Here is a 17,453-nt window from a genome sequence, read left to right on the forward strand (position 1 = left end):
TTAAAGGAACTCCACACCTTCCTCCTCACCCCACCCCCACCACCCAACATCCCCTCCAACCCCGCCCCAGGTTACTATGTGAAGAATGAAAATGGTCATTTAAGTTGCTTCACTGTGGCTTCTGCGTTGCTCCTGTTGGAGATCAGGGGCATTTCCCCATTGGTGTGTGGGGGTGGGACCCGCACGCCCACGTGTAAAATGACGCGCGGTGACATCGGGCGAGCGTCTTGACATCACGTGCGCCATCACGATATTTGGGAAGGTGGGCGTGCTATAAGTTCGGATGCGCTCCCGCCAGCAATTAACGGGTCAGTTAAGACCCTTGAGGCAGCAATTGATCTGAACTTTTCGTAGCCCGTGCGATCTTCAGGATGTCAAACAGGCACAATGGGCAGGCGGGTAGGAGACATTTGTGAAAGTTACTTACACTTGCCTGTGTGAACAGGAAGGCTTCAAAACTCCTTTCAGCTGTTTGGACAGGAGTAAAAGCCTTGGTCTGGGCTCTACAGTAAAATCCTTTTTGGGGCCGGCAGCTTTCAGGAAGCCTTCCCTTACCCTGGGAATGGGGATTGTGCTCTCCACTGGAGGCACCTCCTCTGAGGAGGAAGGTAGGGCCAGAAGGGGGAGGAAGCCAGGAGTGCACATTCAGCCTCCAGGGGAGCCACCTTTGGGAGGAGAGACGCAGGCACATTTTATTGTGAATTGGTGGACAGGAATGTTTCCACAAAAATGGAGCCAAAATGCACCAATCACATTAAGCTCAGAATTTCAAAGCCTTTGGTTTTTAATATTTGATTGGGTGCTGTTACTGTTCCGTCACATTTTCCGATATTGGTTACATTCAGTGGTAAATCTTTCTGAAATGACATTAAACTACCAATTGAAATAACTACTGGGCCCAGATCAGATTAAACAAGGCCCACTCTCTGATATTACACCTATGTTTCACTTGGGCCATTTTAATTGTGGGGCTAATTTTTCATCTCCCACACTCCTGCAGATAGAGGCGTGTCAGTCAGAGCATGTCTGGGGGTTGGACCTGACCATCCACAACCCCACGCTCATCTCAGGTTGTGGACGTCACTGTCAAGGTCAGCATTAATTACCCATCCCTAACTGATGACATAAGGTTTTGGTGGGACTTCTTCTGAAACTGAATGGAGATTTTCCTCTATGTTTACCATGGTTGCAACAAAGGGTTGTTAGTTCAGTGAAAATAGCTCAGTTCCTGAGTGGGTTTTATAACAAAGCATTACTACATTGACTAAGGACACTATTAGATTATTATTGATCGACTGTGCCATATTAAATGACAAGGTGACATGCTCAAAGTTCACTGATGTCCTTTAGGGAAGGAAATCTGTCATTCTGACCCTGTCTTGCCCACATGACTCCAGACCCACAGCAATGTGGTTGGCTCTTAACTGCTCTCTGAAATGGCCAAGCAAGCCACTCAGTTGTATCAAAATGCTGCTGAAAAATCACAAAGGAACAAATGCGGGATGGACCACCTGGCTTGACCTAGGCACCGGAAACATTAATGGCACATCGTGCCCAATAGACCCCGCAAAGTCCTCCTTACTAACATCTTGGGTGTTGTGCTAAAAGTGGGAGAACTGTCCCACAGACTAGTCACACAGCAGCCTGAGATAGTCATATTCACTGAACCATATCTCACAGACAATGTCCCAGACGTTGAGGTGGCAGCTCAGTGGTATATAGTCAGGAGGGAGTTGCCCTGGGAGCCCTCGACATCGACTCTGGATCTCATGGCATCAGGTCCACGTGTGACTCCATGGACAGATGCATCTGTCCATAACAGTATCAGTAGGAATGACCACCCACAGTCATTGTGGAGACGAAGTCCCGCCCTCACATTGAGGATACCCTCCATCGTGTTGTGTGGCACTATCACTGTGCTAAATGGGATACATTTTGAACAGATCTAGCAACTCAAGAGTGGGCATCCATGAGGCGCTGTGGGCCATCAGCAGCAGCAGAATTGTACTCGAACACAGTCTGTAACCTCATGGTCCGGCATATCCCCCACTCTACCATTACCGTCAAGCCAGGGGATCAACCCTAGTTCAATGAAGAATGCAGGAGGGCATGTCAGGAGCAGTACCAGGCATACATGAAAATGAGGTGTCAACCTGGTGAAGCAATAATGCAGGACCACTTGTATGCCAAACAGCATAAGCAGCAAGTGATTGACAGGGCTAAGCCATCCCACAACCAACAGATCAGATCTAAGCTCTGCAGTCCTGCCACATCCAGTCGTGAATGGTAGTGAACAATTAAACAACTCACTGGAGGAGGAGGCTCCACAAATATTCCCATCCTCTATGATGGAGGAACCCAGCACATCAGTGCAAAAGATAAGGCTGAAGCATTTGCCACAATCTTCATCCAGAAGTATCGAGTGAATGATCCATCTTGGCCTCCTCCGTAGATCCCCAGCATCACAGATGCCAGTCTTCAGCCAATTCAATTCACTCCACGTGATATCAAGAAACGGTTGAAGGCATTGGATACTGCAAAGGCAATGGGCCCTGACAATATTCTAGCAATAGTACTGAAGACTTGTGCTCCAGAACCTGCCACACCCCTAGCCAAACTGTTCCAATACAGCTACAACACTGGCATCTACCCGGCTATGTGGAAAATTGTCCAGGTATGTCCTGTACACAAAAAGCAGGACAAATCCAACCCGGCCAATTACCACCTCATCAGTCTACTCTCCATCATCAGTAAAGTAATGGAAGGGGTCATCAACAGGGCTATCAAGCATCACTTGATTAGCAATAACCTGGTCACTGTGCCCAGTTTGGGTTCCGCCAGGGCCACTCAGCTCCTGACCTCATTATAGCCTTGGTTCAAACATGGACAAAAGAGGTGAGAGTGACTGCCCTTGACATCAAGGCAGCATTTGACTGAGTGTGGCATCAAGGAGCCCTAGCAAAACTGGAGTAAATGGGAATCAGGGGGAAAACTCTCCGTGGCTGGAGTCGTACCTAGCACAAAGGAAGATGGTTGGGGTTGTTGGAGATCAGTCATCTCAGCTCCAGGGCATCACTGCAGGAGTTCCTCAGGGTAGTGTCCTAGGCCCAACCATCTTCAACTGCTTCATCAATGACCGTCCTTCTATCGTAAGGTCCGAAGAGGGGATGTTTGCTGATGATTGCACAATGTTCAGCACTATTCATGACTCCTCAGATACTGATGCAGTCTATGTCCAAATGCAGCAAGACCAGGACAATATCCACGCTTGGGCTGACAAGTGGCAAGTAACATTTGCGCCACATGAGTGTCAGGCAATGGCCATCTCCAACAAGAGAGAATCCAACCATTTCCCCTTGATGTTCAATGACATTACCATCACTGAATCCCCCACTATCAACATCCTGGGGGTTAAACTGGACTGGGCTAGCCATATAAATACTGTGGCTACAAGAGCAGGTCAGAGGTTAGGAATTGTGCAACAAGTAACTCGCCTCCTAATTCCCCAGAGCCTGTCCACCATCTACAAGGCACAAGTCAGGAATGTGATGGAATACTCCCCACTTGCCTGGATGAGTGCAGCTCCCATAACACTGAAGAAGCTGGACACCATTCAGAACAAAGCAGACCACTTGATTGGCACCACATCCACTAATATTCACTCCCTTATCCCACCGCCACACAGTAGCAGCAGTGTATACCATCTACAAGGTGCATTTCAGTAATTCACCAAGGCTCCTTAGACTGCACCTTCCAAACCCACAACCACTACCACCTAGAAGGACAAGGGCAGCAGACAGATGGGAACACCACCACCTGGAAATTCCCCTCCAAGTCACTTGCCATCCTGATTTGGAAATATATCGCCGTTCCTTCACTGTCACTAGGTCAAAATACTGGAACTCCCTAACAGCACTGTGGGTATATCTACACCACATGGGCTCAAGAAGGCAACTCACCACCACCTTCTCAAGGGCAACTCGGGATGGGCTATAAATGCTGGCCCAACCAGCGAAGCCCACATCTCTGGAATGAATAAAACAAAGGTCAAACATGGGCAAGGAAACCTCCTACTGATTATCACCTACCATCCCCCCTCAGCTGGTGAATCAGTGCTGCTCCATAGTGAACACTAATTAGAAGGAACTTTGAGGGTAGCAAAGGTACAGAATGCACTCTAGGTGGGGGACTTCAATATCCATCACCAAGAATGATCCAGTAATACCACTATTGACCAAGCTGGTTAAGTCTTGAAGAATATTTGTGCCGCACTGTGCCTTCAGCAGGTGGTGAAGGAACCAACAAGAAGGAAAAACCTACTTGACCTCACCCTCATCAATCTACCTGTCAGAGATGCATCTGTTCATGGCAATATTCATCGAAATGACCACAGCACAATCCTTGTGGAGACAAAGTCCCATCTTCACACAGAAGATACCATCCATTGTGTTGTGTGGCACTACCATTGTGCTAAATGGCATAGCTTCCAAAAAGGTCTAGCAGATCACGTCTGGACATCCATGAGACCTGTGGGCCATCAGCAGCAGCAGCAGAAATGTATACAACCACAATCTGTAACCCCATGGCCTGGGTATATCCCCCACTCTACCATTATCAACAAGCTGGGGGATAACCCTGGTTCAATGAAAAGTGCAGGAGGGCATGCCAGGAGCAGCACCAGGCATACCTAAAAATGAGGTGCCAACCTGGTGAAGCTACAACATCAGATTACATGTATGGCAAACAACAGAAGCAGCATGCAATAGACAGAGTTAAGCAATCCCACAATCAACGGATCAAATCTAAGCTCTGCAGTCCAGCCACATCCAGTCGTGAATGGTGGTGGACAATTAAACAACTCACTGCAGGAGGAGGAGGCTCCACAAATATCCCCATCCTCAATGTGTGGAGTCAAGGAGCCCCAGTAACATTGAAGTCAATGGGAATCTGGGACAAGGAAGATGGTTGTTGTTTTTTGGAGATCAATCATTTCAGCAGTCAGTGCCTCACCAGTAATGAACTGGGATCCCCAGCTGAAAGCCAGTGTTAGTGCCACATGAGTGGGAAAGCAGCATCTTAAAGATAACATCAGAGATCACAGGGGAAAATTTAAATTCCCAGTTTGGAAAGCAGCTCAGCGATCATGCCCATGACAACAGGAAGACCAGCCGATTTTGATGACTGGTCATCTCGCCAACCAGAAAGCCAGGAAATCAGTGGGAAAAGGCTACCCAACCATTGAAATGAGGCGGAGTGGAGGCTTTCAGCCAGGGACCAGGGATAAGTGCGGGGACGGGGATTCTGGGCTAGTAAGTGGTTTGGGAAGGGGAATGAAGGGAATTCCAGGCATGAGAGGCCCACCTTTCCTGTGTGAGGCTTACAAGAGCATTCCTACTCCTCCCACCCCATGAAGGGATGAAATAAACTCACCTGGAGGGCTCTCTTCACCTGGTCCCCCTCCTTCCACCAGCTTTACCCTATTGGGTGGGAAAGGTTGGTCTGTCTCAGATTAAAATGGCTGTCCAATCCCAACGATGTCAGTGGGACCTGATCTACATATTTAATGAAGGGCCTGTCCATACCCCCAACACCGACCCCCCCTCCCCCCCTCCTCCTTGCCTTTGTGTGAGTGTCTTTGCTGCCTGAAATTTAGGCCAGAGGTAAGCCTCCCACTTTATTTTAACTACCTTTCTGTTTGATTCCAACAGGCCACGGGAGTTAAAATCCCTCAAGTGCTACAGGTGATTATTGTCCCACATGACCCTCTATACTTGGAGATCATCTCCTACATTTGAGATGGGAAAGTTGACTGGAGATTGGCCAAGGCATCGAGATAATCACTTTAAATACACCTGTATCATCCTGCCACCAAAAGTGTGATTTTTGAATTGCATTGGAAATATCTGACTTCAATTTTGTAATAATATCTTTGATAATTTGAGTTCCAAGAAAGAAAACAACGTTGGGATCTTGGTGAGGGCTAGCATAACATAATGGGGACATCGTCTCACATTGACTGGATAAATGTGCCTGCAGTCTAACAGCAACCTCGCTGGGTCTGCAGCCCACCAGAAGTGGCAACTATTCCTTATTCAGCAACTGTAAACCTTCTAGACATCATCGTGACAGTCATGCCTAGCATGAACCAGCTGTCTGTCTATATGACAGTTTGTACCTGAATAGGGTCTCCAGTAACTGGATTCTTCACACTTCTTGCAGCCACCCTCATTCCCAGGGCAAAGTTGGCGACTCTCTCCGCATGGCTTGCAATAGGAATGGGCACGCCTCCGACTACCATGTAGGCATCTCCAATGGTCTCAACCTACACACGGCCCAAAGTGCATTCATTTACACATCAAACCAGAAAGAGAGCTCAAGAGAGCTTTGTACTTCAGTCCTTATGGAACAGGTTCCATTTCAAGATGGGGAAGGCCACAAATTTACCATTCTCCCCAGCCTAATCGTGGACCAGTCCGTGTTTTGTGGGTTTTTCCTCGCGCAAAGTTCTGTGTCATTCAACATCTTTTCTCAAAATTAGCATTGACGATTCAAACAAAAATAATCAGTCCGTACAGGCCAGACAGGCAGCAGCAGCTCACCCGAATAATTGAAATGAGGCCTGAACACCAACTGCAGGCTGATCTTGGCTCGGGTTGCCAACCCTCCAGGATTGGTCTGGAGTCCCCAGGAATTGAAGATCCATCTCCAGGTCACAGCTGTGTGCAACCTTGGAGAAAAATCATCGGGGCATTCAAAAAGGATTTTTTTTTTTTCGTTTTCTTTGAATATTTCCCTTTACCAGATATAAAAATATTGAAAATGGGAGAAAAAAAGTGGCTGACAGTCAAACACCATCCAATTGGGGAATGAGACTTTTTGCTTTCCAGTTGGAGTAGGATGGGTATTTTGGCTGAATAATAGCCGGAGTGAGGGGGGCAGGTCATGTGATGAAACCTCCACTGGCAACCCTATCTTGGGCCTCCTGGTTGGGGTGTGTGTGGAGCCTGCAAACAGACCTAGACAAAATTCTACCCTAGTGATACTAAATGCTACTGACCACTGGCATCATGTGCCTGAAGGAAGCCGCATGTGATTAGAGTTTCCATTTTTATTTTGAGTCTTATTAATTTGGTGTCAAAACCTCATGTACATAATCGCGCAAAGGCCAGATTGTGTTAGATGTTATAAAACCAGTTGATGGACTGAGGGGCTAACTCCTAACAACACACGGGTGCCCTTCCATGGGAAGAATCACTGGCTGGCATGGCTTGCAGAGTTTTGATGGCTCCCTTGCATCACCACCCAACTCCTCTGATGGTCAACATTTCATCAAGTAAAATAAATATACTGCAAATGCTGAAAAGAGCAGACTAAAGGCTAGAAGCTCACTTGGGTGGAGGGAACAGACAATTGATCCCTAAGGCTGCTAACCAGAGATAAAAAGGAAAGTGACTTTGGGGTTGGATTTTCCTCTACGACACTGCCCACTACAGTGTAGCGATGGAAAACTGGGTAGGGAGATCCACTACCAAAACTGCCAAAACTTTTGCATAGGCCCAAAAGAACCAGATGGGAGATGGTGAGAATATTTTTTTTTTATGCACTGAGTTGTTGTGATCTGGAATTCACTGCCCAAAAGGCTGGTGGGAGCAGATTCAATCGTAACTTTCAAATCACATAAACGTTTGAAAAGTAATAAATTGCAGGGCTATGGGGAAAGAGCTGGGGAACGGGACAAATTACTTAGCTCTTTCAAAGTGCTAGTACAGGCACATGGACTGAATGGCCTCCTTCTGCACTCTGTACAGTTTCAACAGGCCTCTACTTCTAGCTGGAGATCTTGAATTTCAACGAACCAGATGGGAGATGGTGAGAACAGGTTTTTTATGCACTGAGTTCTCCGACACTTAGGTCAGTTCGTGGGTGCAATCGGCGGGCCCAGAAGCAGCCGGGGAACGGAACACACCCCACGATCGGCCTCCGACTTGCCAATTAACGGCTATCCAGCGTGAAATGCGCACTAAAAGTCGCAGCACTGCCGGGATGGGGGCGGGAGGAGGGCGGGCGCTGACGCAATCGCAGGCGCCGAGAGGAAGCTCCCGGAAGGCGTAGAGCTGCCTCAGGGGGCTGAAGAATTTAAAACCAATAAATAAAGACTTTAAAATCTGGAAAAGAAACGTCCACACATCAGAATCAGTCACCTGAACATATTCATGATGAAAACTCTGTCCGTAGATTCTTTTTTTTGTTTAATAACGGAAACCTCATCCCACCCTTGGATCAAAAATGCAAAGTCCGCCTGGCAGATTCACCCCTCTGCCAACCGTAAGATTGGACGCACCACGAAAAATTGGGTATAATTGGAACTTTACTAGGCTTAATTGTCCTCTTAATTATCAGTGGGTGTCATTCCGACTTCTGTGTGCCCCCGCCAACTGAAATATCGCCCATCATCACGCGCCATTTTATGCTTGAGCGGGTCAGGAGGGCGCCCAGACGCTGAGCTAAAAATTCTGCCCTATGTTTTCTGCCCAATCTAACATCTCGATTGTTTACAGTGATGGGCTGGTGGTCTCCATGTTGAGGCCTTCGCTTTAGTTGGGTGCTAATGGTTCCTGACTCACCTTGTAAACATCATGGACTGTTGTTATACGATCGAACCGGGAGTACATGGAGTTGAGCATGTGGACAATCTGAATAGGCTCACAGGCGGCACAGATATTGGTAAAAGTCACTACATCGCTGAAGAGGATGGTGCATTCTTCAAAATCTCCTAAAGCAAAGCACAGACCTGTGTCACCACATCAATCACCCCCCCACCTGTGTCACCACATCATTCACCCCCCCCACCTGTGTCACCACATCAATCACCCCCCCCACCTGTGTCACCACATCATTCACCCCCCCACCTGTGTCACCACATCAATCACCCCCCCCACCTGTGTCACCACATCATTCACCCCCCCACCTGTGTCACCACATCATTCACCCCCCCAACCTGTGTCACCACATCATTCACCCCCCCCACCTGTGTCACCACATCATTCACCCCCCCCACCTGTGTCACCACATCAATCACCCCCCCACCTGTGTCACCACATCATTCACCCCCCCAACCTGTGTCACCACATCATTCACCCCCCCAACCTGTGTCACCACATCATTCACCCCCCCACCTGTGTCACCACATCATTCACCCCCCCCACCTGTGTCACCACATCAATCACCCCCCCACCTGTGTCACCACATCATTCACCCCCGCCACCTGTGTCACCACATCATTCACCCCCCCCACCTGTGTCACCACATCATTCACCCCCACCTGTGTCACCACATCATTCACCCCCCCCACCTGTGTCACCACATCATTCACCCCCCCCACCTGGGTCACCAGATCATTCACCCCCACCTGTGTCACCACATCATTCACCGCCCCCACCTGTGTCACCACATCAATCACCCCCCCACCTGTGTCACCACATCATTCACCCCCCCAACCTGTGTCACCACATCATTCACCCCCCCCACCTGTGTCACCACATCATTCACCCCCACCTGTGTCACCACATCATTCACCCCCCCCACCTGTGTCACCACATCATTCACCCCCCCACCTGTGTCACCACATCAGTCACCCCCCACCTGTGTCACCACATCATTCACCCCCCCCCACCTGTGTCACCACATCAGTCACCCCCCACCTGTGTCACCACATCATTCACCCCCCCCACCTGTGTCACCACATCATTCACCCCCCCCACCTGCGTCACCAGATCATTCACCCCCACCTGTGTCACCACATCATTCACCCCCACCTGTGTCACCACATCATTCACCCCCACCTGTGTCACCACATCATTCACCCCCCACCTGTGTCACCACATCATTCACCCCCCACCTGTGTCACATCATTCACCCCCCCACCTGTGTCACTGCATCATTCACCCCCCCCACTTGTGTCACCACATCATTCACCCCCCCCACCTGTGTCACCACATCATTCACCCCCACCTGTGTCACCACATCATTCACCCCCCCCACCTGTGTCACCACATCATTCACCCCCCCCCACCTGCGTCACCAGATCATTCACCCCCACCTGTGTCACCACATCATTCACCCCCCCCACCTGTGTCACCACATCAGTCACCCCCCACCTGTGTCACCACATCATTCACCCCCCCCACCTGCGTCACCAGATCATTCACCCCCACCTGTGTCACCACATCATTCACCCCCCCACCTGTGTCACTGCATCATTCACCCCCCCCAACCTGTGTCACCACATCATTCACCCCCCCCACCTGTGTCACCACATCATTCACCCCCCCACCTGTGTCACCACATCATTCACCCCCCCAACCTGTGTCACCACATCATTCACCCCCCCCACCTGCGTCACCACATCATTCACCCCCCCAACCTGTGTCACCACATCATTCACCCCCCCCAACCTGTGTCACCACATCATTCACCCCCACCTGTGTCACCACATCATTCACCCCCCACCTGTGTCACCACATCATTCACCCCCCCACCTGTGTCACTGCATCATTCACCCCCCCCACTTGTGTCACCACATCATTCACCCCCCCACCTGTGTCACCACATCATTCACGCCCCCCCCCCACCTGTGTCACTGCATCATTCACCCCCCACCTGTGTCACCACATCATTCACCCCCACCTGTGTCACCACATCATTCACCCCCCCCACCTGTGTCACCACATCATTCACCCCCCCCACCTGTGTCACCACATCATTCACCCCCCCAACCTGTGTCACATCATTCACCCCCCACCTGTGTCACCACATCATTCACCCCCACCACCTGTGTCACCACATCATTCACCCCCCCCACCTGCGTCACGAGATCATTCACCCCCACCTGTGTCACCACATCATTCACCCCCCCCACCTGTGTCACCACATCATTCACCCCCCACCTGTGTCACCACATCATTCACCCCCCCCACCTGTGTCACCACATCATTCACCCCCCCACCTGTGTCACCACATCATTCACCCCCCCACCTGCGTCACCACATCATTCACCCCCCCACCTGTGTCACCACATCATTCACCCCCACCACCTGTGTCACCACATCATTCACCCCCACCACCTGTGTCACCACATCAGTCACCCCCCCCACCTGTGTCACCACATCATTCACCCCCCCCACCTGTGTCACCACATCATTCACCCCCCCACCTGTGTCACCACATCATTCACCCCCCCCACCTGTGTCACCACATCATTCACCCCCACCTGTGTCACCACATCATTCACCCCCCCCACCTGTGTCACCACATCATTCACCCCCCACCTGTGTCACCACATCATTCACCCCCACCTGTGTCACCACATCATTCACCCCCCCCACCTGTGTCACCACATCATTCACCCCCCCTACCTGCGTCACCACATCATTCACCCCCCCCGACCTGCGTCACCACATCATTCACGCCCCCCACCTGTGTCACCACATCATTCACCCCCCCCCACCTGTGTCACCACATCATTCACCCCCCCCGACCTGCGTCACCACATCATTCACCCCCCCCACCTGTGTCACCACATCATTCACCCCCACCTGTGTCACCACATCATTCACCCCCCCACCTGTGTCACCACATCATTCACCCCCCCCACCTGCGTCACCAGATCATTCACCCCCACCTGCGTCACCACATCATTCACGCCCCCCACCTGTGTCACCACATCATTCACCCCCAACCTACACAAAGATTGATGAGCAATTTCCATTTAAAATATAAATGCATCACTTCAGGAGAAACATCTTTACCCAGAAAGTGGTTAGAATTTGGAAATCACTAGCACATGGTGTAGTTGGACAGTGTGGGTACATTTAAGGGCCAGCTAGGCAGGCATATTAGGGAGAAATGTAGAGAAGGTTACACTGATGGGTGAGGTGAAGAGGGGTGAGAGGAGACTTACATGAGTATAAGCACTGGCATGGGCTAGCTGGGTTGAATGGCCAGCTTCTGTGCTGTAAATGCAATGTGATACTATGTAATCAATGGAATTTGGGTGTAGGATGCATTGGCGATGTTGGGTTCATTCTCAACCACGAGGATGAGGGTGGCTAGTCATTCTGGACTGTCTCCGACTCGCCAAGAATTAAGGATTGGTACCATGGATACTGCTACAGACAACCCCAGCAGTAAAGTCATGAAAAATATTTGTTACTTTCCATTTTCTTTGAACACTTTTCTTTATTAGTTCTAAAGATAAGAAATGCAAAAAAAAAAAGAAACAGGCTATTTGATAGTGAAGAATAATCACCCAATTGGATAGTGAAGAATCTAGTCACATTTCCATTGGTGGGGGAAAGCAAGGTTTAGAGATGTCAGCTGACCAATGATAGGGGTTTGGGGACGGGAAGGCTGGAGGCCAGGGGTCTGTTGACGAAACCTCCTGCCAGAGTGGGCGACCCTAGTTTCCCTCGGCATGTTGGGGGGGATGGAGAGGGAGGCAGTTAGTTTGCCGCATACTCTTATTTAGACCATTGAAACTATACAAATTGACCTTTCACTTCTTGGGCCGAGGTTCAGGGCCAGATCAGACCGTTGGGGATGAAGATTTCCTCTGGCAGCCGCGAACAAGGTGAACTGAGTTTGTGTTGGGCCTGGGCCTAAAGCACAGAGCTGTTCACTATTCAATACTGACTGGCAGCCTCACCTAGAGAGACTGCAGGACGCAAGAGACAGTAGTTGGGGGGGGGGGGGGGGGTGTGGTGGGGGGCCTGAAATGGAAAATATTCCATTATCCAGCAATAAAATCCCAACAAATGCATAAAAATATTAAAAATTGCAAAACCATGGTCCTGAGAGAGGTAAAAGGGACATCTTGCATTTATATAGCACCTTTCACAACCTCAGGCTGTCTCAAAGCTCTTTACAGCCAATGAAGTACTATTGAAGGGTCGTCAGTTTCGTAATGTGAGAAACACAGCAGCCAATTTGTACACAGCAAACTCCCATAAATAGCAACAAGTTAATGACCAGATAATCTGTTTTAGTAATGTTGGTTGAGGAATAAATATTGGTTAGAACACCGAGAAGAAACCTCATGCTCTTCGAAATAGAGGCTGTAAGTGCTTTAGGATATTCTATGGTCATGAAAGGAGCTATAAAAATTCATAATCTCTTTTTGCATGAAAAATTGTTACTTCAGTTTTATTCTGCATATTAAAGCATTCATAATGAGCATTGAGATGGGCAAAATGCAGACTTCCTATCCACCATTTCCTGTAGGATAAAGACTGGATCACAGCCTGGTTTCCATCACGTATGAGGACAGCAGTGGGAGAGGGTCAGAGGCGGATTAACCCAATAGCCTGTTACTCTGATGAAGATGTTCTGATGAAGAGTCATATGGACTCGAAACGTTAACTCTGTCTTCCTCTCCGCAGATGCTGTCAGACCTGCTGAGTTTTTCCAGCTATTTTTGTTTTTGTTTCAGATTTCCAGCATCCACAGTATTTTGCTTTTAGCCTGTTACTCTGCATTGCCAAAAATTCTGGATTAATATCATCCACCCAAGATTGTGCTATATGACACAATGCAATAAATGAAAACGGCACATGGGGACAAGGAAAGTTGAAGTTTGCTGGCCCCGAGCCTAAACACACTGTCTAAATGGAGTTCAATCCAATTTCAAAGGAGTAGTACTTAGTAGTGACTGTATTCTGATTTATCAGTGGCTGTATTCTGAATTATCCATGACTATATTTGATTCAGCAGTGACTGTACTCTGAATTAGAAGTAACTATATTTGAATTAGCAGTGACTATATTTGAATTAGCAGTGACTATATGCTGATTTTTCAGTGACTGGATTCTGATTTTTCAATGACTGGATTCTGATTTAGCAGTGACTGTATGCTGATTTAGCAGTGACTGTATGCTGATTTAGCGGTGATTCTGTTCTGATTTAGCAGTGATTCTGTTCTGAATTAGCAGTGACTATATGCTGATTTACTAGTGATTGGATTCTGATTTAGCAGTGACTGGATTCTGATTTAGCAGTGACTGGATTCTGATTTAGCAGTAACTAGATTCTGATTTAGCAGTGACTTCATCCTGATTTAGCAGTGACTTCATCCTGATTTAGCAGTGACTTCATCCTGATTTAGATGTTAGCCATAATCCAATGCTAGCACACTTCCTTCTGAATCAAAAGATAGTGGACTCAAGTCCCACTCCAGAGAGTTGAGCTCATTTCCAGGTTGACACTTCCAGAACAGACTGAGGGAATGCTGCTCTGTCAGAGATGCCATTTTTTATAATGTATGTTAATCCAAGGCCTAGTCTACTCTGTCAGGTGACTGAAGCTGTCCATGTCCAAATGCAGCAAGAACTGGGCAATATCCAGACTTGGGCTGACAAGTGGCAAGTAACACTAATGCCACACAAATGTCAGGCAATCACCATCTCTAACAAGAGAGAATCTAACCATCTCCCCTTGACATTCAATAGCATCACCATTATTGAATCCCCCAATATCAACATCCTGGGTGGGGCGGTTTCTATTGACCAGAAACTGAACTGGACTAGCCATATAAATACTGTGGCTACAAGAGCAGGTCAGAGGTTAGGAATCCTGTGACGAGTAACTCACCTCCTGACCCCAACAAAGTCTATCCAACATCTACTAGGCACAAGCCAGGAGTGTGATGGAATATACTCCACTTGCCTGGATGAGTGCAACTACAATTCTCAAGAAGCTTGACATCATCCAGGGACAAAGCAGCCTGATTGATCGGTACCCCATCCACAAACATTCACTCCCTCCACCACTGATGCACAGTAGCAGCAGTGTGTACCATCTACAAGATGCACTGCAGAAATTCACCAAGTCTTTTTAGACAGCACTTTCCAAACCCATGATTGCTATCATCTAGAAGGACAAGGGCAGCAGATAGATGGGAACACCACAAAATGGAAGTTCCCCTCCAAGCCACTCACCACCCTGACTTGGAAATATATCACCGTTCCTTCACTGTCAGTGGGTCCTGGAGCTCTCTCCCTAACAGCACTGTGGGTGTACCTACACCACATGGACTGCAGCGGTTCAAGAAGGCAGCTCCCCACCACCTTCTCAAGGGCTATTAGGAATGGGCAATAAATGCTGACCCAGCCAGCGAAGCCCACATCCCATGAACTAATATAAAAAAAGTAATAGGCCCTATGACATTAGTTGAAGAACAGCAGGGGAGTTCTCCCTGGTGTCAAAGCCAATATTCGTTACTAAAGCAGAGTAACTTACCTCGTCACTGTTTGTGGGTCCTCACAGTGTGTTAATTGGCTGCGGCTTTTTCCGCATTTCCACAGTGACAACACTTTAAAAAGTGTTTCACTGACTGTGAAGTGATTTGAATCCTGAAAGACACTCCAGAAATGCAAGCCCTATTTTGTTTTGTCTTCCTGCAGAGCCTGCCGTGTTGAAGTTGTAAGAGAGAGTCCTTACCTGCTTCTACCCGTTTGCCGTCCTTCAGCAGATTGGCCACGTGTTCAGGGAGCATGGCGTACAGCAGCAACTCGCTTTTCTTCTTCTCCACTTCCAGGTTCTTGGACAGGATCCTCAGCTCCTCCTTCTTGCGTTCAAGCTGATTGGACAGCTCGATCTCCGCCAGCCTCTGCTGGTTGAGGAGGATGAGGTCTCGGGTCGTGTCATGTTGGGCAATGTCAGCAATGTACATCTTCCTCTCCTCCAGTTCTTGGAGGCAGCGCAATTGTGGCGAGCACAGGTAAATCATGCATTGGATCATTCCCATCCAGAGCATTTGTCCTAAAAGAAAGAGAAAAAAATCCATCGTGTATCAGAATTCTACCAACGGCAAAACAATGAAACACTTCTTGTAAACTGTAACCTGCAATGTTTACGTTTCTCACGATAGATGGCTACGCCCCATAGTTCTGTAGGTTAAGGTTCCAGTAGTTAGGTTAAGTATCACACCCTCCGGTACTGGTGTCATTGGGAGGCCATCTCATTTGCCTGGGGCAGGCTGGCACAAATACCACACTGGGCACATCTCCAGCACTTGTCTACCATCTCCAGCAAACACCCTCTGCCCCCACCCTAACACTCCTGGCACTCTTTGACCAAACTCCGGGTGGCCTTTGGGAGTTCCCGCTGGCCTGGATCCCATCAGATTGGTCTACATTCTAAGAACATAAGAAAAAGCATCAGGAGTAGACCACACAGCCCATCGAGCCTGCTCTGCCATTCCATACCATTGTGGATTATATGGGCTTGATTTTCCCTCCCACTCCCCATATCCCTTAATTCCAGGAATTTTAAATTCTTAATTAATGTTTAATGTATTCATTCTCCATCAGCACTTACAAGGCCAACATTTATTGCCAATCGCTAACTACCCTGAGGTTATAGGTTTGATGCAACTCCATTTATTAGCTGGGCCACCTCAAATGGCAGGCCTGGTCATCAGAACTGATGAAGAGTCAGCGTCCTGAAATGTTGGCTCTGTTGCTCTCTCCCCAGATGCTGCCTAACCTGCTGAGTATTTCCAACGCTCTGTTTTACCTCAGGATTATAAGCCCTTGTGAAGGCTGTTATCCCTCTACTCACTCAGCCTTCTAGCCTCCACGACAATTCCAAGTCCTGGCTGAGAAACTGGTGCAGGAATCCTTGGCTGAGGGAGTCCCCATCGTGGGCTCCACTCCCTTCCCAACATTTGCCTTCAAAGGGTTGGGGAAGAGCTCTGCCCCCCTTGCATGGCAAGGCAAAACTCCAGGAAATGGAGGTGTAACCGTGTTGAGTTGCCACCATCTTCCAAGGAGTTTCAGCAATGTCCTGCCAGAGTTTAGTGATCGGCTGGCCACATGATATTTGATGAGCACGATAGGAGCTTAAAATCTACACTGGGTCTGTACAGGTGGGCTAAGGACTGGGTGGTACCTGTACAGGCGAGATAGAATCAGTGCATCACCTGTACAGTAAGGGCTGTACACTGCATAAAAAAGCACATAATCTGTACAGATAAACATAAGGGCTGTACACTGCATAAAGAGGTAATTACCTGTACAGGTAAACATAAGGGCTGTACACTGCATATAGAGGTAATTACCTGTACAGGTAAACATAAGGGCTGTACACTGCATATAGAGGCCATTACCTGTACAGGTAAACATAAGGGCTGTACACTGCATAAAAAAGCACATAATCTGTACAGATAAACATAAGGGCTGTACACTGCATAAAGAGGTAATTACCTGTACAGGTAAACATAAGGGCTGTACACTGCATATAGAGGTAATTACCTGTACAGGTAAACATAAGGGCTGTACACTGCATATAGAGGTCATTACCTGTACAGGTAAACATAAGGGCTGTACACTGCATATAGAGGTCATTACCTGTACAGGTAAACATAAAGGCTGTACACTGAATTTAGAGGTGATTACCTG

The 17,453-nt window shown here is 48.4% G+C and overlaps 1 protein-coding gene across 1 annotated transcript in view; it reads right to left on the reverse strand.

Moving 5' to 3' along the window:
• LOC121290488 (guanylate cyclase soluble subunit beta-2-like) overlaps positions 1 to 17,453 on the reverse strand; it is a 69,143-nt gene that overhangs the window by 14,815 nt on the left and 36,875 nt on the right. Inside the window, exons 11-13 of the mRNA XM_041210925.1 lie at positions 15,493 to 15,813; positions 8,625 to 8,773; positions 6,176 to 6,322 (exon numbers count right to left, since the gene is read on the reverse strand). Coding sequence (XP_041066859.1) covers positions 6,176 to 6,322; positions 8,625 to 8,773; positions 15,493 to 15,813 — 617 coding nt within the window. The remainder of the gene's footprint in view (positions 1 to 6,175; positions 6,323 to 8,624; positions 8,774 to 15,492; positions 15,814 to 17,453) is intronic.

The sequence above is a fragment of the Carcharodon carcharias genome, chromosome 18 (genome assembly GCF_017639515.1).
Source record: "Carcharodon carcharias isolate sCarCar2 chromosome 18, sCarCar2.pri, whole genome shotgun sequence".
In the NCBI taxonomy this organism is placed as follows: domain Eukaryota; kingdom Metazoa; phylum Chordata; class Chondrichthyes; order Lamniformes; family Lamnidae; genus Carcharodon; species Carcharodon carcharias.